Raw genomic sequence first — 24,361 nt, 5'->3', positions numbered from 1 at the left:
AAATAGTAGAAAATCCGTCAGAGGATTTTCAAACCCATTGGGCACAGTCATTAAGCCAGTATGGAATGTTCTGGAAAAGGAACACACCTTGTACTGAGCAACTGGTATTGAACAGATTTTCCAAGGAAAGCAACAAGTGATGACAGACCAATGGTGATAAGTAAAGCAATACAGAAACCCCCCAAAACTACAGTCCATAACATCGGGAGTGACCTCCAAAGAGCAGGAATGGAAATATGACCGGCCACTGTTGGAAGGAGGCTTGGAGAACAGCAACATAGAGGCCATACTGTGAGATGCACTCATCAGCAGTAAAGATTGGAAAGTCCGATTGGAATCTGCAAAAAAATATTATGGAGAACAGTTCTGGAACAAGGTTTTTGAGATGGATGAGACAAAAATGAACTTTTTTACATATGCCACGTTGCGGCGCGGGTTCGAGTCCTGGCCCGTCGCCAATTTGCCCACGTGTCTTCCCTTGTATCTTTCCCCCGTTTCCTCTCTACTTACCATAAAAGCTGCTGTGGCCAAAATACAAAAAAAACTTTTGCCAAAGTGATGGAAAAACCAAAGTATGGATCTGCTCGTGATCCTAAACATACGAGCTCAAAAACAACTTGAGACATTTTTATGGTGATATAATTCATTCAGGATGAATGCAGAGTCTACAGAAAGACATTGTTTCTCAGTTTCCAGAGAAATGCATCCAAACTAATGGTGAGGAGCTGCATTCTGCAGCAAGCCAATGAAGAACAGGCTGTGGGCAAGTGTAGAAGATAATTTAGTGGAAAATATTCTGGTCCAGTACTTTAGCTCACTTGAAAAACTGAGTGGTTTGATACAAAATGTTGTCTAACATACAGTACTGTGCAAAAGTCTTGAGCCACCCCTCCATTTAAAAAAAAAAAAAAATCTATTTTTCTATGTTTGTAAAGAAAGAGAAGAGTGCAGTGATTTTATTGAAGCACGCTTTATGATTGATTGATTTTCAGTCCAGTTCTTGTGTAATCTGGCATTGCTCAGCTTTTTCTCCCTGTTTCCCTTCCTTAAGATCGGCTTCTTGACAGCCGCAGCTGCACTGAGATCATTTCTGATGAGGCTTCAGTGAACAGCAGATGGATCTGCTGAAGGGGATTAAAAGGAGACCCTGCAGACTGTGCTGAGATATGCCCTGTTTTCAGCTAACGGCTCTTTGGGAATCACCTTGCTGCTGCAAAAATATTACTTTACACCATAGATTTCATTAAAGTAATGGGACTGAACTAGTAAATAGCAGGGAATAAAAGCCTGCCATTCTTATATGCATCGTTTGATCTCATGTCTTCAGTGCACAGCAAACAAAATAATTTGTCGTGCATTTCCAATACTTTGTGGAGGGGACTGTATATGACCTTTTTTATTTTTAATAATGAGGTCACAGTGTTTGTCATTTCCAAAGCAACCAAAGGCTCAGGCTCCAGCCTGCTCTAAACACTCTTTCTTCTATGCTGTATGATGTCAGTGAGAGCAGATATTCCTAATATGGTCATCTTGGTTGCACTGTTTTCGAGGGGGAGCCAATCAGAAGAAAGATGGCTTAAAGGGAGCTAAACAAGCTTATTTCAGGATAAGCTGCATTAAGGCCCAGTATAATAGAAATAAGGCTAATTTACTCCATTATTGAGTAATAAGAATATGAAGCTGGAAATGAGCATAATGATTGACTTTAAGTGGTGCCAGTATCGGTTTGTGCTGAAGCAGTGGTGTGGGGTGATATTTGGGATCGTCTATGTGCCTCAGATTACAGGTGTAGGAGGGTGGAGAGACTGTTGAGGTGACTGTTTGTTGTGATTTGGTGCAATATAAATAAAATTGAATTGAACTTTTGTTTAGCCACGTAGGAGTGTTGAGATTTACACACATGTAAGGCTTAAGGAGGGGAGCGGCTTGGTTATCAGTGGTTCTGCATGCATATACACGCATACATGAAATAAAATATGAAAAACAAAAACATGAATCCAAAGTTTCAAGGCTAAATAAATAAATAAAACATTATTCAGTCGTCACAGTGATCACAGGTCAAATAGGGCCAGTAATGATGTGTCATTACATTTTGAGATGTGCTGTCTTCTAAAAGGACCTTGAATCACCTTTTTATGCCTGTAGTCAAAACTTAGAAACCTCTCATTAGCGTTCTGGGGTTAAAGCACTTTTTGATCTGAATGTAATTGTCAGCAGTGGCCACCAGAGGGCAGTGAAGTGTAGTGAAGGCAGTCAGGGCTGTGCAGAGGCAGGCAGGGAATATTGGATAACTTAAGGAGGCAAACTAACAATAATTATGTCATCATGTGAGTTGTTTTTGAACTAGAGGAAAAACCGTAAATATCAGTCCAACAGATGGCTATTCCCAGTATTCCCATTATTGTCTTGTTAAGCTTTCATATGTCTAAACTAAGACTGTGTGTTTTTGTGTGTCAGATTGGACAACAAGGTGACGATCAACTTCATCAACCGAGACGGGGAGAAGATCACAGCGAAGGGATCGCCTGGAGACACTCTGTTAGACGTTGTCATCAATGAAGATCTCGACTTTGATGGTTTTGGTATGTAACCACGCACCGAGTGAGCTTCACAGGTCTCTGGGCCAGGCCTTTCAGATAGCCGCCTGTATGTAACTGAGCTGCTTACCTATCACTGAGAGATCTAAAGGTGTATGTGTGTGTGTGTGTTGTAGGAGCGTGCGAGGGAACACTGGCGTGCTCCACGTGCCATCTGATCTTTGATGAGGAAGTATATAAGAAGCTGGGACCCATCACAGACGAGGAAATGGACATGCTAGACTTAGCCTATGGCCTGACTGACACGTAAGGAAGCACACCTGAAGCAACACTCACTGGGCCAGTGAGCTATGTTTTGGGCAGGTTTTAAATAGTGTTTAGAGAACATGGAGATTACCTGTGGCAGGTGATACGTTCTTTGTCTCTTTGTATTAATTGAAAGCAGATGATTGGTTAAATGATTAGAGTGGTCCCACAGCCGATCTGATGCAGATGAATTAGTTCTGTTGGGATAATAAGATTTGTCAGGGCTGATCAGTTAATCAGGGAGAGACAAAGGAATAAACGCAACAGAGCTTTCTTTCACTTAGGGCATCAGCTCTATATGCAAACAACACCGGTCACTGTTGTTAAAGCAGCTTTCAGACAGACTCAGAGCAGGAAATGAAACGGTAAGCACAGGAATTCAACGTGATATAAAGATAATTAAACAGGTCTCTGATAGGGTTAGGTGGTATGGCTAAATTTTCATAATATGGTATGTTTTTTCTGCCCATGCAGGAGTGTTCTTACCCACAAAAGTTACTGCAGTCAATATGGTTTAAAAAGCCCATTTAACTGTCATACAGACTGTATCATGTTTGTGTTTTTTTTTTTCTCATATCCAGACACCAGTTAAACCCTTTCAAAGTATCGCTGCCAACAGGGTCAGATCTTAGCTTAAGACATTCCTGGCGCTCTAAAACGTGTTTTCAGCTAAGCTGGTGTGTTACCACCTCCAGCCTCCGCTTGTGCTCTACAGCATTTGCAGTATGTCGTTATTTGGTCCACGTCACAACTTTTATATACGAAGAACCTCCAGACGACAGGCGCGACTCCTCTTTTCGGTATTAATTCCTCTGGGTCACCTTCAGCAACCTGTACAGTTGCTTTGCTTTTACAGCCATTCTCGCCTCTAAACTTTTGTGCATACGCTCAAGCAAGCTCAACTGTGGTGTTGCAGTGAACCCCATTGAAACACTGAACACGGCTTGCGGATGTTGTTTAGGATGAATTGCGTCGTGTGAAAAATTCATATCATAATGAAAATGAAGACCAATTTTCAGTGCAAACCGGTGTAATGCCTAGTCCTGGTCTCTGCTCTGATTTAGATTCATTTTTTGGTCACAGCCAACTTTTTGAATGCTCTCAAAGTGTCGTTACAGTTTAGATTTTACTCATTTACAAAAACAGTTTTGCTGGATTAGGATGGATTCAGACAGCAACATGTAAGCCTGGAATAAGGCACGAAGAAAAGAACAAGAAAGATAAAATGCTTATTTAAAAAAAAAAGAGGTTTTATTTTCAAAGGGAAACTTGGCTCTACTGTTCATAACCACCATGTGCACAACTGTGGTTAACTGTAGTCATATATTTTACTATAGTATTAATTTTCTGACATCTCCTACCTGAAAATATGATGTATGTAGGCAGATGAATTTTTTGTATCATGACTGACTGGATTAAAGTAGGAAGCATAAAAACTAAAAGCTTCCTCATTAAGTGTTTCTGTTGAGTGCACTTCAAACTTGATAGCTGAAAACATTTCACCTTGAATGTAACATGCTTTCTCGTCTCATTTCCCCTCCGCAGATCTCGTCTGGGTTGCCAGATCTGCCTGACAAAGTCTCTGGAGGGAATGGTAGCCAAGGTTCCAGATAGTGTAGCTGACATCCGACAGACCAAAGATGGATCATCTTAACAGGGAACATGTGACTGAGACCATAAATATAAAAAAATGAGGGTACCTCAAATGTACACAGAGACGATGGTAGGTGATCTGTCAGTAATGCCACGGGCTGCCACAGAACTCTTTCCCACTTTTTTTTGTTTTGTTTTTTTAATAACACAAACTACCAAGTCATAGACTACTAGAGCCAGCTCTCAAAAACCAGGAAGCACAGATATGCCACTCGGACTCGCAGTATAATTTTTTATAGAAAGTAAATTTGCGCTATGCAAGATTTTTAGAGGAACGAGGCAAACTGTAATGCTCAGTTTACAGGGGGAACGTGCAGCCCTGGTAAGGAATCATAAAGTATTTATGAGATATAAAATGCTAACTATAAGATCTCATATAATCCATTCTGTTCATTTTAATCATTGTCTGAAAAAATGTTACTTATTTGTCAATGTGAATGAAGCGTGTTGTTTATTAACCCGCAGACTCCAGCCGGCCGCTCTACCTTTCATTAATTTTCTGTGACTACATTTATACTATGGGCTCACTTTTATACCTCACATGGAGCTGGACCTTCTGGAAGTGTACACTCTTTGTCTCATATGTAACTTCAGTCAGCCCTATGGACCAAAACCGCCAGAATAAAATAAATGACTTGGTATGTAAATATGCAATTACATGCCCCAAAAGTGGTTGCATTAAAAAAAAAAAAAAAAAACCTAAATATTGGGCAAAAAAAAACAAACAAAGGAAAATAATTCTTAAATTTCAAGTGTCATTCAAAAAAATGAAGGCATTTTTTTTTTTTTTTTGTTTTTAAAAGGGAAAGTAAATGTTAATACAGAAGAAAGTTAAAATACTTTGTCACATATGCTAAACATGTTTTTACATTTTTGTTGCATTTAATGGAATTAAGTTTTTTGAGTTCATTTCTTTCTTTTTGGTGTTTTTGATCTTCCATAGAGGTTGACTTAACCAACAGTACTCAACAGCCCCCCAAAAAACATCTATTTTACTACATGTGTATAACCCTGTTGTTATTTTGATTAGATCCTTCACGTGACCTTAATCATTTCACTATGTGTACACACAAGCATCTTTGAGTGAAAACATCTAATAAAAATTCACCTTTCTAATGGCACGCTGAACTGTCAGTTCTTTAATGTCATGTTAAATATGCTGTTTGTGCAAGAAAAAAATGACAAATGGATCTTTCCTTTGAATCACAAACCCATTTTTATTACTAGGAGCCCCAAATTTAAAGCAATCATATTTAAGATTTCTGCTCACTTTATTTGCAAATGCAAAAGTATATTGACAGCATATAAATATATGTACATATATAACGAGGAGGCAGTAGACAATATTAGAAAGCAACAGTACCTCGGCCTATTTCAGTGTTTTTAAGCTGCATGAGATATAAAGCTGAAAAAACGTTATAAATTTAAATCAGTACTGGCTTATGTGAAAACAGCATTGTTGGCAACAAATGAAAAACAAGGAGCTACAAATTCTGCCGCTGATGCCAAGGAGCATTTTACGTGAACGTTAAAGAAGCGTGCGACTACATGGTAAAAGATGAGAGCTCAGAGCACTCAGCTAACCGTTAGCGACATCTCGACTTTAACATTTCTGTACCAGCGACTCCATCCAAACACTACAGTTGGTCACTAACAGGCATTAATGCTGAACTCAGGTCACCAAACTCAACATGTATAAACTTGATACCAATTTAAGTTAAGCTGCTAATGTCAATATGAACCCAATATATCAGCCACTATTCTTCATATATACAGCATACATATACAGAGATATTGAAAAGGGGGAAGGATGCTGGAATGCTTTAATTACTTTCCAGTAATGTGTGCCACAAACTAGTCAGCCGTGTGTCATTAAACTGATGCTGCAGACACATTACAATACTCTGCTGAAGCGAGACTACCAAAGACCAAAATATCAGCCAGTACCAATCAACATAAAGACTGGACTGTAGTTCAGAACCAGAGACTAGTGAAAGGTAGAGGCAAAGTCACAGTGTGTACCCAGGCTGCATTTAAACTATTTGTAATATGACTATTGAGAATGTTCAATAAACCATGATTGAGCATAAATACTTGAACACAGTGCCAGTGCAGGAAAGCCAATCTGTTCAGGCTGCTTGAGCAGGACTTTCACTACATAAAACAATGAATGGGCTCCAGTTAACTAGAAGGCATTTTACTGAGTGAGTCTATTCATCATAAAGAAGGCAATGCCAGGTATGTTTAGATTGGCAGGTTTTAACTTTGGCCTGACATACATTTAAAAAAAAACAAAAACAAAACTCAAACCCATCAAGATACAAATTATACGCCAAAATAGTTGATCTACTTTGATCAGAGTTGATGTGTTACTTGAGCATACATCAGGTTATAGAGTAGAAGACTTTTTGCATGTGTAAATCCAACCTCGAGGACATTTAAGCAAAGAAAAGAAATCACTGTACGTTAATGACAATAAGCACTAGACAAAAACTGAAACGTACCTTTACCTTGTTTGCTGCATGTCTACTTTAGCAAACAAATGAAATTTCATGTGGTGTTACAGATAATAAAATGCATCCCAATGCTCTTTACACTAGAGACACCAAAGCCTTAGGTTCTAATGATAGTCAATTTTAAGGACATGAATTCGACTCTTCACTGATGAGACCACCTGTTAATTCTTGACTGCACTGAAACTGAAGTTCTGTTTGCTCCACTTTGTTGGAAGGTGATTTGTGTTGCACCAACTCGTCAAACATAGGACTCCTCAGCAAACAGGAGCTGGTCAAAGTCTGGCTCTGCCGTGGGATCGCTGCATCTCTTTACCCACTCCCTGCGACTCTCCACCAGGGCGAGCGCCACCTGGTGGCTGCTCTGGGGATTGCTTCGTGGATGAGAGGAGAAGTAGTCCCTCACTGCTTTGGTGGCGCAGGGGGAGAGGCAGAAACGGGCCTCTGATGTCCCTCCCTGTGACTCTATGTCAGACACTTTCAGTCCCGGGTCACTGGGCAACCTCGCCCGGGTCAAGGTGGCGGCTCGGTCAACAACTTGACGTCCTGGTTCTGACCCGCGGCGCTGATATAGCCAGGTGTTGTGGTCCTGCTCTGTGGCTTGAGACTTGGATCGCTTGAATAGGGACAGTGAAGGGCCCCCTTGCTTGTAAAAAATAGATGGTGTTGGCTGCTTCAGGTCAGTCACATCACTTTGCGTAGCACACCTCTCGGTGCTGGCGTCACCCCTGGGACTGTTCTGTCTTGAAGTTAGTGGGGTGTCTGAGGAATGGAACCAGGGAGATTTGGGAAGCTGGAGGTTTCCCGTAGAGCGGTAGTGTGAAGGGGGGCTGGAGGAGTCCTGTTTGTGGGACCCCGACTTCCCTTTCAAATGGCTTCCTCCTGCTCCTCCTGCATCTTTGGAAGCTCTGCAGGATGTTTTGGGATGGCTGCTTGAGATCAGCTTTGCTCCTCCTTTCTCACCTGCTTTTCCTTTTTCTGGTTTCCCAGGTGTGAGCGACTTATCAGTAGGTCCTCCCTGTTTGGAGACAAAGATGCATCATGTACAAAAAAATCACTGCAGTGAAGTTCAAGTTCTTGAGAACTATATAGTCAAGAGAATCTAATCGCCAGTGTTCATGTATTCATCATTCAGAGTCTTAATGGCATCTCATGGCCTTTATTCAACAAGGGAAGCTGGCTCAGGTGAGTTTCTGGGGGAAAATTACTTCCACTTCAGCCACTTTCAGTCGGTGGTCATATAGTCCATAAATTTCCCTCCTGTGACAAATATTTATTACTGATAATCCTCAAGGCTGCAATACAGCATGAATATAACTAATATGGGCCTGAATTATGGTAAACATTGAATTACCGTATTTTCCGGACTATAGAGCGCACCATACTATAAGCCGCACCTACAAATTTTTTGGAAAAAACTGGAAACGTACATATATAAGCCGCACCGGGCTATAAGCCGCTGGTATCTCCGCCGCTCTCGGTTTTCCACAATTACTCGGCACTCAGCAGAGGGGGACAGACAACCCCAAATTTGAGTTATAACAAGTCAATTCACCATTGATTCGTTCACGCCGAGCTTACGTGCAGCGGCTCTATTTCCCTCCTGTAGTGCCAGGTCGATAGCCCTCAACTTAAAAGCGGCATCATAGGAAGTTCTTTTTGTGGTTTCCATGATGAGGGAGTTTGAAAAAAATCTCTTTTGTGCCTGCTGCTAGCACTTGTTGGCGCTTTCTTCTTGATTTCCAACTTTGACGTCCCATGATTCATATCCTGCTAAAGAGCCCCCTGGTGGTTAAAGAAAAATCCACAGAAAACGCCGCACCGGGCTATAAGCCGCATGGTTCAAAACGTGGGAAAAAAGTAGCGGCTTATAGTCCGAAAAATCGGTAACTGGTCATTATAATATGGCTCATGATCTTAGAATCTCTGTTCTTCATTTAAGGCAACAACTTCATCAGAAGCAGGTGAAACCTGTAGTTGAAGGTTCAAAACAAACAGGTTATGACATGTAATAAAAAAAAAAAAAAAAAACAGTAATTTAAATGTAGATCTGTTATTTTTCAGTCATGTTGATTATTTTTACCAATGTTTGATAGTGTGTAGCTATGAATTGTGGGATACCACTATCACCTATCTCCAAAAAGGATGGGCCAGGGTATTCTCTGTTAAAGGAAGCACCTTTCTTTAGTATTTAGAGAAACTGAGGCACTTCCCTCACTCAGGAACCTTCCTAAATGGTAAATGGACTGGATCTTATGTATCACTCTTCTACTGTACTCGAGCATGCAAAGTGCTTTATACAACATGTCTTCATTCACACAGCACTTATTTTCTTTGCCCAAATGCTTTCTAACATTCACACTCCAATGAACACATCGGAGGGCAATTTGGGGTTCAGTGACCAGCCCAAGGATGCTTTGGCATGCAGATAGGAGCAGTCAGGGATCGAACCACCATGAGCAGATGACCTCCTGTACCCCCTGAGCTCCAGCCATCCAGCCACTGTATTTTACTGGTTTTCTTTTCCCAGTGTCGCTTCATGACATTCCAAGTTATGTGATTCCCTGCTTTTACAGATCCAGCCGTAACTCATGGCAACTTGCGATGTCACACTATTCACAGTTAATGAGAGGGAAAGGAAGCTCCCATACCCCACATTAGTAACAGTGGGGATATCTGGATTATCAATAACCTGGAAATGCTCTTTGGATGTCAGCAGATGTTTTTTTTTTGTTTGTTTGTTAGTTAACCCTGACTTTCTTTGAGATCTTCATGGTTTGCCTGGTTAAATAAAGGTTACACTCACTGCACCATCTTGTGGAACATATTACAGGAAAGCACAGCGAGATTTCAGCTTCATTTGATATCTCTTCAACAGGGACTGTAGATGTATTGGGCATTAAATCAGTGGTTGTGCCTTCAAATTTTCTTGATGGTTGAATTAATTTTTGTTGGTTGTGTTTAAAAATATGGTAGGAAAGGAAGAGTGTGAGACATTGCTTGAAAGATCTATGGAGGAACACAGAAGTTCCCTAGTTAAATACTGGAAGATAAGATTAACATCAGACCAAAAAGTGTCATCGACTGGAAGAGGTCAAAGGTCACAAGCCAAAAGCCAGTTTAAACCAAAGACACATGATTGAAGGTTCATTTAGTTCATATGACCACACACGAGGAAGCTAACATGAAGAATTATGAGCAAGAGGACCTTTAGTTAACCCTGCAGATCCTGAAAACCATGGAGTTTTGTCTTTATTATGCAATCACACAGTAGATTATTGAGCACTGCATTTAAATGTTTTTAAGTAAAATATGTGATGATGATGTGAATTCCCTTCCTGCTGTTTTACATAAAACATCACACGTGACTGTCACTTACAGCAGTCTTGTCATCTTCCTTGTCCAAGTTGTCTTGTTGGGTGAGTGAAAGCCTCCGGTCTTTCTTCAGCCATGAGTTTGGGTGGAGGCCCCTACAGCCTATTAATGTCCCCCAGTTGAGGGGTTCTCTGGGGGGGGAATTTTTTGGGCAAGCCCCCCGCTCTGTATGTTCACTGGAGACCAGTGCAGTGCTGATGGTGAGGGGTGTAGAAGTGACAGAGGTGGAAAGAGATCCTGAGGAGGAGTCGGATGGCAGATGTGTCTTGTTTGGGTAAACGCCCCATCTGGATGCCCAGGTCTGGTCACCAGTCATGGAGTCTAGGGAGTCAAGGGAAGAGCGGGTGGGTGCAGGGGACATGGGGGTGGATGAGAGGCTGGAGGAGCTGGCTTCCAACCCAGATTCACCTCCACACCTCCTGGTTTGACCTCTAGGGTACATTCTAGCGACCATGTGGTTGCTAGGCTTCTTGGAAAGCTCTTCATCACCATCTTCATCTTCACCGGTGAGACCATCGGTGCTGGCTGATACGCACGGCTGAAACTTGGCCACATATGCTATAGCTGGCTCCGAACGCCGCCGCTGCATGTGCCCACATTCCAGGGACAATGACTCCAGGGTCGAAGAGGTGTCTGCAATTGGTGCATCCCGCCTGGGGCTGGAGAGGTCTAGTTCCTGTCTTCTGTGTCTTCCCAATTTGTTGAGGCGTGTTTCTGGGGCAGTATCTTGGTCATAGTCACTGAATGTGAGGATAGAGTCCAGGCTGCCTTGTAGGGGTTTAGGTTTGAGGTGCCTTCTATTGCACAGGCCGGGTGAGCCACCGCTGCTGTTGTCCAACTCATTCTCGAGACTGTCATAGGATGAATCGGTCAGAGGGTAAATCCAGGATTCTGACAGTCCCCAGAAAAGTTATGCATAAAGGGATAAGAAGAAGAAAAGAGGAGGAGGGCACACTATAATAAGGCAGAGGAAACACAAATAATTTGCTGTTGTTGAATACAATACTGTATGCTGTGATCTTTTTGTTTTCAGAGACATTTATAGAAACCATGAGGTCCTTTTGATCTTGTGTCACTTGGGACATAAGTGACACAAGATCAAAGGCCATTTATTCACATTAATACATCCTCAAGCCTCTTGCCCCTAACCTAATCCATAAACATAATCAAGGTCAGTACACATCTCTCTTCTGATGTGAAAAAGCTATTGTCAGGATTTACTGAGCTATATCTTTGCCTTTATATTTGTAGGAGTTTCTCTTTCAGGGCCAGCAGTTGGGGACAAGAGTATTTAAATGACTTACTGAGTACTTACTTTACTGAAGTTTACAGCATGCATTTTATTGCGATTAGCACCATTACTTAATGCTGAAATGCCAAGGACAAATTAGTATTCTGCTCCTCAGTTATACTGGATATACTACTGAAACAGAGCAGAACTTAGTGAGAGCCTCAGAGGGAGGGGAGTAATATTTGGCCTATTTAAGATACAGAAATACCAAGGATGAGTCGAATGGCTCACATATCTTTCATGTTAGTTACTACACAGAAAGGTGCAGTGAGCTTCTCACAAAAGCCTCTTCACATCTTTACTAACGTGTCCACACAGATCTCTGCAACATCACCAATCTCTTTAGTATTTGATCTATTACATAACACATGTTAACAGCTGTTAGTGGAATTTGAATTGAAAGTGCAGATTAATGTCTGTTACAATCCATTGTTCAGGTGGTCACTGAATGTTGCCCACATGTGGCTGAGAGTCTGTTTTTTTTCTTTGACTTTAATAAATACCTGCAGACTCACACGGCATGCGGGGAAAACAACACAAGGGCAATGTGGTGCTGACAGGTCTGCTCTTAAACACAGGTTTATACTGACTGGCAGACTCATTTCTAATGAAGCAGCTCTTCTCTGAATAAATGTTATAGGACTACCTGAGCCACTAGCGTTCGGTCAGGGCAAGCAAGGCAACCAGTGCTTGCCCAGTGAAATCTAAAAATAGATATCAATCAAAATGTATTAAAGTGGAAGCAGATTTCTCTCCTTTCTTATCAAACAGCACTGTTTGCAACCATCCTTTAAATTACTGTCATCTTGTGGCTGCAGTTGGCTATTGCTTCTTACACACCATTTAGTGAGCGCGTCCCTTTTTTTTAGTAGTAACTTTATGATCGCCTGCAGGTGATGCATTTAGTAGACATCTGTAAATTGTAGCTATAACAAAATAACCTGAGTTAACACTCCCTCAAATGGGCTCTGCACTACTACTTTAAATATTTATACCACATCTATGTCTTGAAGAACTTGTATGAGTAAACAGTGCATAAATGTATCAATTCAAATGCTATTAGGCACACCTTCATCCATCAAATGACAGCACATTTAACAATTAAGACTGGTAGACATTTTAAGCAAGCATTCAAGCATTCATTGGCAGCGCAGTGATTCAGGTTGATGAAATTAGACATAAAGATAACAGAAAGTTCATTAAAGGCTCTCCAACTTGTGAGAGTTTAGTTTTGAGCAAACATTTGTCTTATTTGTTTGGGTACCGTTCCCATCTCCTCACTGTTGAGTCTTTGTGGAGGCCCTCCGAAAAGGGAGGAGGGATCCTCTCCGAGGACCCCGCTGACAGTGTTCAATCATGAATTTCACCAACTCACAACCTACAGGAAAAAAACTGGATACTGAGCCAGTGTAGCAGCATACGTTGGAATGCTTGTTTTCAAGGCTGCAAGAAAGCACTTAAGCATTCATAGTAAGCCATTTTACAAAACTTCATACTATGTGGAGCATTTCTCACTGTTCCTGTCACAACACAAAAAGTCAAACTGGTCTAAAATGAGACCCTTATAAAGCAGACATTCCAGTGAGAAAACCTTGATGTGGTTTAGTGGTTACACTGCTCTAATTAACACAAAAATAACATTCATTGACTGTTTAATCAGCTTAAGTGTTTTGCAACTTAACATACTACATACTCAAATGTGACTATAAACCATTATAGAGAATGTTGGTTCATTTCTCCTAGTCTCTGTTCTGTCTCTCTCCCCTCAGCCTATTACACAAAAGGACATTAATTTAACTTAACTTGGTGAAAAAAATAAAATTAAAAAATCAGATTTGATGCTATTGACCTTCCACTCTTACCTTCTTAGTTCCTTCTCCCTCCACCTCAGGGCTACACGGCGCTCCAGGAGGCCAGAGCATGCTGGGAGCAATACACACTGACAGATTAAAACTAGTCATCTGGTTCTCCTGGGCATTGCCTTGGATACCGTGTAGAACAGCCAGCAGGTAGCGTAGCAGGAGGGCGTTCTCTTTTGGCAGCCGACAAATCATCCTGCAAGGAGCCAAACGGCGATTTGTAAATTGCGTCTTAGCTCCTGTGATTAATGTTCAGTATAGTGTATGTTGTGTGTTACCTCTGTATGTCTTGCACTGCTCCTCCTCCTCCTCCTCTTCCTCCAGCACTTCCATCCAGTCTTCGTGCAGCTCGCAGCACAACAAGCTGCCTGGGATGCTACGCAAGAAATCCTGAAGACAAGCAAGAAAAAAAATCAATCACACAAAGAACTGTTTATTGTTCTACTTAAGAAGCCGTTTTCAGAAATGGAATATGCAACACTGTTGCTCTTCATTAATACAGTGGTTTGCAAAAGTATTCATACCCCTTGAACTTTTCCATATTTTGTCACATTACAACCACGAACATAAATATATTTCACTGGAATTTAATGTGAAAGATCAACACAAAGTGGTGTACAATTGTGGAAAGAAAATTATACATGATTCAAAAACTGAAAAGTGTGGTGTGCAAAACTATTCAGCCCCCTTTTCTCTGAGTGCAACCAATTGCATTCAGAAGTTGCCTGATGACTGCTAATGACTAAAAAGAGTCCACCTGTGTGTAATCTAATCTCAGTACAAATACAGCTGCTCAGTGACGGCCTCAGAGGTTGGTTAAGAGAATATTGGGGAGTAAACAGCATCATGAAGACCAAAGAACACAGCAGACAGGTCAGGATAAGGTTGTGGGAGAAGTTTAAAGCAGGCTTAGGCTATAAAAAGATTTCCCAAGCTTTGAACATCTCAAGGAGCACTGTTCAATCCATTAGCCGGAAATGGAAAGAGTATAGCACAACCGTAAACCTACCAAGACAAGGCCGTCCACCTAAACTTACAGGCCGAACAAGGAGAGCACTGATCAGAGATGCAGCCAAGAGGCCCGTGGTGACTCTGGACGAAATGCAGAGATCCACAGCTCAGGTGGGGGAATCTGTCCACAGGACAACTATTAGTTGTGCACTGCACAAATGTGGTCTTTATGGAAGAGTGGCAAGAAGAAACCATTGTTAAAAGAAACCATAAAAAGTCCCATTTGGCAGTTTGCCAGAAGACATGTTGGGGACACAGCAAACATGTGGAACAAGGTGCTTTGGTCAGATGAGACCAAAATTGAACTTTTTGGCCAAAATGGCAAAATGCTTGTGTGGCGGAGAATTAACACTGCACATCACTCTGAACACACCATCCCACTGTCAATATGGTGGTGGCAGCATCATGCTCTGGGGCTGCTTCTCTTCAGCAGGGACAGGGAAGTTGGTCAGAGTTTGACATGAGAGTCAAATACAGGGCAATCTTGGAGGAAAACCTGTTGGAGTCTGCAAAAGACTTGAGACTGAGGCGGAGGTTCACCGTCCAGCAGGACAACGACCCTAAACATAAAGCCAGGACTACAGTGGAATGGTTTCAAACCAAACATATTCATGTGTTAGAATGGCCCAGTCAAAGTCCAGACCTAAACCCAATCGAGAATTTGTGGCAAGATCTGAAAACTGCTGTACACAAACTCTCCATCTAATCTGACTGAGCTTGAGCTGTTTTGCAAAGAAGAATGGGCAAAATTTCAGTCACTAGATGTGCAAAGCTGGTGGAGACATACCCTAAAAGACTTGCAGCTGGAATTGCAGGCAAAAGGTGGTTCCAAAAAGTATTGACTCGTGGGGCTGAATACTTTTTGCACACCACACTCTTCAGTTTTTCATTTGTAAAAAAGGTTTTGAATCATGTATAATTTTTCATTCCACTTCACAATTGTATACCACTTTGTGTTTGTCTTTCACATTAAATTCCAGTGAAATATATTTATGTTTGTGGTTGTAATGTGACAAAATATGGAAAAGTTCAAGGGGTATGAATACTTTTGCAAACCACTGTATGTCCCTCACAGTGAGGTCTCTTTCTGATGCTATTCTACTAGTGTTAGTGGTAAAATGTAGAAAAAGGCTTCAAACTTGGTCCTTTCACAACTCTAATGGTTTAGGCTTTTCCCCTAAAGGAGCAATTCTAAAGTATCCTCTTATTTGGCAATAGATGAGTTTGTGGAGCGTAGTGACAGCAGATGAAACAGTCTCAGACTGAATTAAGGGTATTTTAGACCAACAAACTCAGGTCTACAAGAGCCAACTCACAACAACCTATTTCAAAGCCTGGACTGCAACAACTTCTGGCAGTATGGGCAGTTTAAAAAACTAACAAAATACATCCTGATGCAAAAGCAAAATAATGAAACATTTACTCTGCTCTTGCACATACACATACACATACATTCAATTCAATTTTATTTATATACTGCCAAATCACAACAGTCGCCTCAAGGTGCTTAGGTACAGACCCTACACTAATTACAGAGAAAACCCAACAACCAGATGACCACCTGTGAGCAACCACTTGGCGACAGTGAGAAGGAAAAACTTAGTTTTAACAGGAAGAAAACTCCGGCAGAACCAGGCTCAGGGAGGGGCAGCCATCTGCTGCTGCAACCATATCTACTTGTCTCACCTGACCCACTTTGCTGGCAGAAACGTAACTATTGAATGGCTGTGGACAGAGTTTCATTAAACATAAAAAGATATGTTTGATTATACAACCCTGCCATCAAATTTAACTGTATATTCATATCAAGCTTGTCCTCAGAGCTCTATTATTTGAGACTGGGGTCATAAACACAGCTGTCATGCTGTAGTTGAGTTCTTCTTTTCAGTTCAGAGACTTTCTGAGGCCTCTGTTTCCTGTTAATACCTCCACATGTGTGTGCATGGTGTGTGGATTCGGTTATTGTGACATAATGACCAGTGCTTATTTAGCTCTTAAGACACAGCTGTTAGATGAACTGATAGGAGTGCATGTCTGAAATGGAGCTTCAGCAGGTTGGTCTCTTTAAGGGGGTAAAATATTCTCTTGCATAAATTGATAATAGCTTGGCAAGCAATCATCCAGTGTTATTTGGAAGTCTGGTGCTGCTGTGTGAAGACATGGCAGAGTTTAAGCACTCATGCTCAGAAGCTCTGGTATCCCTCCAGATTATACAAGATTATAGTCCAGATTATATTAAGAAGCACCCTCGGCTCCTCTGCTATGAACAGCCTGTCCTGCAGCTGCGTAACACACTAAAGAGATGTGGAAGAAGGTGATTAGTGCTGTGGTTACAGATGTGGGTCAGTATAGGTCAGAGACACACCATGGTGCCGTTAAACTAGTATCCCTCTCTGAAATACATGGATCCCACCTTAAAGACTCCAGCTATGATGAAGACGTGGTCTCGCGTCAGAGGAAGCTGAGACTCTCCGTTGTCCAGAGCATCCCGCAGCTCCCTGACCGCCCGGGCACCTGCCGGCCGACGGAAGATCCCCCGCGTCCACGAACCCTCGTGGTACAGAAATGCCAACATGTCCTGTGATGGAGAAGAAATAAGAGCATGTTTATGAGCGTTTTCATGTGTTAGAGATGTGACTTCAGTTCAGGAGATGAAGCTTGAGGAGGATGAGGTGGAAAAGAGCAGGAGCGGGGGCAGTGGTGGAGGAGGAGAAAGACATAATGGAGAATAGATGATGAAAATATACATGTACAAATGTTAAATGGTCATATATAGTTTGAAAGATTTAAAAGGGACTTATAAGGCGTAATACGTACGTCTCTAGCCACATACATAAAACACGATTAGGTGGAATGGCGATGTCTATCTCAACCATGTTATTCAAGATCATGGGGCAACATGGTGGTTTCCAGTAATCAATGTACATTTATAAATCCAACATCCTTTTTTTCCCTATTAAATAACCTCAAAAATGACATACTGTACTTTTAAGTCTATAAATATTGAGCAGTTCATTTGAATCTTCAGATACCTTCATGTTATGGCATTATCTGGCTTTCACTAATTCTGTGAATTTTTGGAGTACAAATTATTAAGAAATTATTGGGAAGTATATCCACTTTGCCAAGAGAGAGTTGCTGATAGAGCAGCAGTGGAAGCTGCTGGAACATCTCTGTCAGTCACTGTCTGCTGTCAGGTAGAGTATTTCCATGCCATCCAAGAAGAAACCCCTGCTCCAAAATTGTCAACATCAAGCTGGGCTGTAATTTGCAGCTGAACACACACACAAAGGAAATCCCATCTGGAGGAACGTTTCAATGGTTCATGTCACTCAGTGCACATGCTCACCATGACCGGCTTTGGCAGCGTGGACACCCCTGGACAAATGGAGCTGAGCGGCTGGCCGAACAAACAGCCTCGCGCAGCGCTGAGGGACAGCTCGTTCAGGTGAGAGGAGGAGCCTCGCCAGAAGGCCCAGGCGATGAGCGAGCGCCTCCTTTTGAACGGTTTCCCAGAGAAATCTGAAGAGATGACAGTTGCTCAGAAAGCATGAGATTATAATCTTTTATTTTTAATTTCTTACACCGGATGGATGATTTTACCTGCGTGCTGTTGCGGTGGCTCGACAGGTCGAGGCTTGAGGATGAACTGAAACTGCTTGTACGCCTGCGCATCCTTCAGTCTGTCTGCAGGTGGAGCAGCAGCATCCCTGCCTCCTCTCAAGTGACTCATGTGGATGCTGAAGGGAAACTCATGACCTGACAAAGAAAGAAGAAGAGACAACGTTGCTCCCTGAAGGCTCAGTGTTGTTGCTATAAATATGAGTGAGCACACACTCTCTCAGGAGCTATATCACACTCTTCTGTGGGGATGAACGGTACTAGTGTGCCTAAAATAAACCCCCATCTCGCCCCCGTGTCATGCCCGTGAACATCAAAAGAAAGTGACTCACAAAGCTGGTTCAGGAAACAAACTCGATACAAGAAAACAACTGACAGTGTTCAACTATAGTGTGCCCCCCAAGCCCACTGACCAATTAGAGGATAAGGGGCGTTGTCCCTCTTTGAGAGGACCCACAGCTGGAAGTCTTTGACATTCCCCTAAAAAAAAAAAAAACCAAGAGGAATAGTTAGAAAACCAAAATGCACAAAAATTCCTGAGAGAAAACCACAGCAGGCGGAGCAGAGATGTGACAAAGGATCCTGTTCTTGTTGAATTTTCATGTGTTGTTTGTGCTCACACAGCCACAGGGCTTCTATAAAACCATCATTAGGAAACAGTGTACTGAACTTTATTGCCTTTCTGCCAGGGATGGGCAACATTTTTGCCATCAGATGCCCAAAGTGAGTAAGATAAAGTAAGTAAAGAGCCACACACTGGATATTTGAATTGACAACTTAGTAATAATCAGAGGCGTAGTGCTATGTGTTAAGGTACCAGAGCGCACCAGCTAAAATCAAGCACATGATCAAACGTAATAGTATTTCTGCATTATCACTTACAATGATGCCAAACTGCTGTAGGGCCAGGCGGATCACCTCATTGGTTGAATCTGAGTTGCTGACTGGGACCGTCTTGGTCTAATTACAGGAAAAGCAGGACACAACCACAGGAGATGCTGGTGAGGAGGACCAACAGAGCATCACACTGCACTGCCAGTGGCACTATAATATCCTGTAACAACAACAGTTGTACTTGTACACACAAATAAATCAGCTACAGGCCCCCTACAGTATGAAAACTTACAAGAGCAAATGTATTGATTCCCTTCCCGTACACTCTCACAGGGATGGTTTTTGGCTCTTCCTTCTCCTTCTCTTCTTTTATTCGACTGCAGAGGAAATGCTTAGTTGTGAGAATTACTGTCTCTGCAACACACACAGTAAATGTGATACTTCATGTTGACACAAAGAGGAAGTATACCTCTTAAGGAGGGAGAGCCATTTTTCCTTCTGTTCTGCTGACCTGAAGGGAAGCACAAACACCCAAAGAGCATCACGTCACTACAGTCCATGCGTGTGTTTGTGTGCGTCAGTGAGTGAGTCATAATATTAAATGTTGTGTTTTCTAAGTACAACATCTGACAGCAGACTGCAAAATTTCAGGTTGTCGAGTGTATTTCCAAAGGAAATCCTTCTGAGGAAGCAAAGCGTCAAAAAGTCAAGCTCAGCAGATCAGCTGATCCCTCAGCTGGTAACCTTTTGCACATCCACTTTGCGTAGTTGCTTTAGTCTGCAAACAGTTGCTACACATTTGCAAACCACTTTGCAACCCACTTCCACCCCAACTCCTCCTTTAATACACCTTTAATGCTCTGTCTGATCTAATCGGTGTCTATTGCTCTGCCCTGTAGGTCTTGCTGGAGCTCATCCCATATGCAAAATATACAAAGTACTGCAGATGGTGTTACTAGATAGCCCATGACCATAAAACTCTTAGTTCTCCCTCACAGTAGGATTCCTGCAATGACTTTCAGCAGGATGCCATTGCTTCTTGACTTCTTCTTGACTATACCTCCTGTGAACCCGTGTAACAGTCTGGTTTTTCATAAAGTTGATGAAATATTTTTATTCCTCATCATGAAAGCGGGGCAGATTTTTTTTGTTTTTTTTTTTTGGCTGGTTTCGACTTCCTTTTGGAAACGATGGATAAGAACGAGCCCTGATGTGTTATTCATTTCACAGTGGGATGTCACTGAGTGCTTATGCTTCATCCCGTCTGTTTGCTGTTCCTTTGGCATTTATGGCCAAGTTTACAGCATCAGCAGCATATTTTCTGTGGAACCATAAACACATTTACAGCTGCTGACGTAAGGCAGCGTGAGCACAAAGTTTGCTCAAACGTTGTGTTTGGGTTAACCCCATCAGAATGAATCCAAGTTAAGGACTTCTAAACACCTTGGGCAAAAAAAAAAAAAAATGCAATGGAATAAGTGAAATTCACCACCCAGTGTGTGTGAATATTTGTGTCTTTATATCGGTGCGTATAATGTGTATCTTTGCTTGTGATACCTAAAAGTAGCGACACAGTTGCAGGTGGGCCAGCCCATCACGAAGCTCCTCTCTGGGTTTGTGCTGCCCTCACACACCTCGTCCATGCAGCCTGCCGTCCACATCTCACACACACGCACCTGGGCTTTCTGCTTGAAGTGGTTGGCTGATCTGGGAACAGAGAGCGAGAACGCACACATGCAGCCTTACGTTTCCACCGTACACCCAGGCATTAACCTAATTACCACGTGAAGGACATGAAGAGCAGCCAAAATGTTCCTAAGCTGCTTCACAGAACGAGAAGAATACACACACACACACACACACCACACACACACACACACACACACACACACACACACACACACGCAGTGCTTACTTAGCTTTGGCAATCACCAGTATGTCACTAAAGAGGAAGAGGTGTCTGTCCTGAGTTTGCATCCCTGTCTTCAACTGAGCATGTCCATGGAGAAGAAAGGACCTATCAGAGCCAGTCAGGAAGGACTGGATCAGTGGACACGTCTCTGGACAGATGGGAACCAGGAAACTTTCTCTGGAATATAAATAAGAGGGGGAAATTAACTTTAATTTAACTGAGACAAGTTCCCGTGAATCTCTTTCACTTAACCAAGCAAAAAGGATCATTACGTTTCATTCCAGCAGCCCTTTACAGTAAAAGCTTTGGCTTGGTTTGCACCTACTCTGAGGCAGGTGTTAACACAGGTGACCCGTTTGAAGTGTCTTCTGCGATTCAAAAGCGTGCCATTTGGTTACCTACACCAATGGCCCTGTTGTGAAGACTAGAGCTGAGATTTTTTTGCCATGGCCCCAGTGTTTTTCAGCCAGACATGACGAGGTGGATCTGAATGAGAAGCCGCTCAGCCACACGGTAGGCCCTCCCCAAATCAGAGCCTAATTCATTTCTATTTTAAAAAGAACCTCATGTTTTACTCAATAGTGCTTGAAACTAGCAATTGATGTCATAAACTCATCAAGATGGTGTTAACTGAGGTTTGAGATCGATGGAAAGTACGTCTTAGATATTTTGCCCCACATATTCTCACTGTTTGTTTTGTGTAGGCTGTGGCAATATTGTCAAAATATATCACCTCCTGTGGCTCAGGAGAAAGCATGGGCTGTCTACCAGTTGGTCGGTGGTTCAATCACCGGCTCCTCCAGTCTGCATGCCAAAGTATCCTTGGGCAAGAAGTACCCTGAGTTACCCCCGATGCAGATCTTTAGACAAGGTGTTTAGATATGGTAAATGGACTAGTTCTTATATAGTGCTTTTCTATTCTAGCTGAGCACTCAAAGCACTTATACAACACATTCACACACACACATTCATACAAGCACTTCCTTCTACAGCTAAGTGCTTTCTATGTAACATTCTCACACATTCATACTCTGACGGTTGCATCGGAGAGCAACTTGGAGTTCAGTATCTTGCCCAAGGATACTTTGGCATTTCAGACTGGAGCAGCCAGGAATTGAAACACCAACCTTCTGATTACTAGATGACCTGCTCTACCTCCTGAGCCACAGCCACCCCCAAAAGAAAAAAGTGCTTATATGAATGCATGTGTAATTGGGTGAATGAGGCAAGTAAGTGCTGTGAGCACTTAGGAAGAATAGTAGTATTTAAGTAGCAGTTCATTTACCAAGGTCAGAATTAAAAAAAAAAAAATGCCAGTCACAACACTGAAACTCATATCTTCTCTTTCTGCTGAAGAGATGATCCTCTTATTAAGACGTTCAGCATCTCACATGAAATATCTATCCATCCATCCTTCCATTTTCTTCCACTTATCTGGGGCTAGGTCGTGGGGGGCAGCAGCCTAAGCAGAGAAGCCCAGAACTCCCTCTCCCCAGCCACCTCCTCCAGCTCATCTGGGGGACCCCAAAGTGTTCCCAGGCCAGCCAAGAGATATAATATCTCCAGCGTGTCCTGGGTCTGCCTGGGGCCTCCCGCTGGACCTCACCCACGAGGCACCCATGAGGCATCCTAGTCAGATGCCTGAACCACCTTAACTGGCTCCTTTTTCAGTGTGGAGGAGTAGCGGCTCTAATCTGAGCCACTCCCGAATGATCAAGCTCCTCATCCTATATCTAATGGAGAGGCCAGCCACCCTTCGGAAGAAGCTGATTTCTGCTGCTTGTATTCATGATCTCATTCTTTTGCTCACTACCCAAAGCTTGTGACCAAAGGTGAGGGTAGGGGACGTAGATTGACCGGAACGCTGGACCAGCTCTTCATCCTCTCTAGGATATTCGAGTGTGCGTGGGAGTTTGCTCATCCAGTCTACATGTGTTTTGTGGCCTTGGAGAAGGCATTCGATCGTGTCCCTTGGGGTATCCTATGGGAGGTGCTGCGGGAGTGTGGGGTGTCTGGCCCATTGTTGCGGGCCATTCAGTCCCTGTGCAACCACAGTGAGAGCTTGGTCCATATAGTCGGCAATAAGTTGGACTCATTCCCTGTGGGTGCTGGACTTCGTCAGGGCTGCCCTTTGTCACTGATTCTGTTCATAATTTTTACAAACAGAATTTCTAGGCGTAGCCGAGTGGCTGAAGGTTTCTGCCTTGGTGGCCTCAGAATCTCATCTCTGCTATTTGCGGATGATGCGGTCCTGGAACGGATCGCAGCCGAGTCTAAAGTGGCTGGAATGAGAATTAGCATCTCTAAGTCTGAGGCCATGGTCCTCAGCCAGAAAAGGGTGGAGTGCTCACTCTGGCTCAGGCACATGAAATAATAACAATCCTAAATGCTGACAATACAGAGACATCCAAAATGAGGGCATAACCAATGCTCAATCTTCACTTGACGTTTATTAATTCAACATAGCTAATGATCTTTATATAGAGAGCACTTTTAAACCCACTTGCAAAGTTCTATAAATTTCAGAGTTCACCTGTGGGTTTAGAAAATTATCAAAAGTTCAAAACATGTCACCATGTCACTGAATTATGGTATAAGATGAAAAACGGCTTCATACTCAGATGCCACGTCCATCTTTTATATACAGTCTGTCACTGTTATTTAATATTTGCTTTTTGTCTTTTGAAATGAAATGTTGCTTTTGAGAAATACTGTATGTCACCTGATGACAAAGGTGGTAGAAACCATTAATCTAAAAAATGTACATGAGACAACAGCACAAATGGCCTTCATGTCCCACTAATGTTATACTAAAATAATCAGTTTGATGTGACCTGTGTTACCACATCTTATTTAATATGATCAGTTGTTTTTGAAGCAGCATGATTCACTCATAATGCTGAGCATCAGCTAACTCATTGGTCAAAAGTTTTCTGTCTTGTAAGAAGCTATTCGGAGGTTTACAGCATTAGTTTAACTCGAAGCATCTTTGGTGATGACGTCCCTGTATAAATAAAAAGAATCAGCCTCTGCCTCTCATGTCGAGGGGCTAGTGTCTCTGTTATTAGATTATTCACTTCAGATCTCTGTCTCTTTCTGGCATCCTTAATCACAAGACAGCCTGCAAGTACATCAAAACACTCTTCCTTATGTAAACTGCATTATGCAGTTCACGAGACTCATTGGTGAATGTGGTGAGAGTTTCACTCTAAAGCTGGAGAGTGTTTGGATGCTTACAGTGAAGCCCTCTGAAAGCCTGCAAAGAACTTTTTAAATGTTTTATTGGTGAAATTTCATTTTTCCCCTCACTGGTCTCAGCCTCTATTTATATAAAATGTACTTATTGACTTAGATAAGATGAATAATGTCAGAATGCAGAGGGTCAACTGTTAAAGTAACACATGGAAACAGGGTGTTAATAAGTCACCTGGTTTGGTCTGAAGGAGCAA

The 24,361-nt window shown here is 42.3% G+C and overlaps 2 protein-coding genes and 1 pseudogene across 2 annotated transcripts in view; 2 read left to right on the top strand and 1 right to left on the bottom strand.

The window, feature by feature from the left end:
* The window catches only part of LOC115795702 (adrenodoxin-like), a 63,477-nt gene extending 58,256 nt beyond the window's left edge, over window positions 1–5,221 (top strand). The window contains exon 5 of the transcript XR_004021271.1: window positions 4,866–5,221. The gene's annotated coding sequence lies outside the window, so the exon portion shown is untranslated. The remainder of the gene's footprint in view (window positions 1–4,865) is intronic.
* On the top strand, window positions 1,696–5,194 carry LOC115792270 (adrenodoxin-like). The gene is made up of 4 exons (XM_030746744.1): window positions 1,696–1,786; window positions 2,436–2,582; window positions 2,714–2,843; window positions 4,389–5,194. Exons 1-4 carry the CDS (start codon window positions 1,696–1,698, stop codon window positions 4,495–4,497), a joined length of 477 nt encoding a protein of 158 aa, XP_030602604.1. The 3' UTR covers window positions 4,498–5,194.
* A 467-nt stretch (window positions 5,222–5,688) lies between the features above and the next one.
* Window positions 5,689–22,540, bottom strand: LOC115792260 (rho GTPase-activating protein 20-like; annotated as a pseudogene).
* Window positions 22,541–24,361: the final 1,821 nt, after the last annotated feature.

Source organism: Archocentrus centrarchus, chromosome 2 (genome assembly GCF_007364275.1).
Source record: "Archocentrus centrarchus isolate MPI-CPG fArcCen1 chromosome 2, fArcCen1, whole genome shotgun sequence".
Classification (NCBI taxonomy): domain Eukaryota; kingdom Metazoa; phylum Chordata; class Actinopteri; order Cichliformes; family Cichlidae; genus Archocentrus; species Archocentrus centrarchus.
This window is presented reverse-complemented; position numbering and strand designations above follow the sequence as displayed.

Bases quoted from the DNA above. Each gene is read 5' to 3' on its own strand.
- LOC115792270 (XM_030746744.1), top strand. From the start codon at position 1,696: ATGATTGACTTTAAGTGGTGCCAGTATCGGTTTGTGCTGAAGCAGTGG. The intron at 1,787-2,435 runs GTGTAGGAGGGT...GTCTAAACTAAG, and splicing joins CTATGTGCCTCAGATTACAG to ACTGTGTGTTTTTGTGTGTC. The intron at 2,583-2,713 runs GTATGTAACCAC...TGTGTGTTGTAG, and splicing joins TCTCGACTTTGATGGTTTTG to GAGCGTGCGAGGGAACACTG.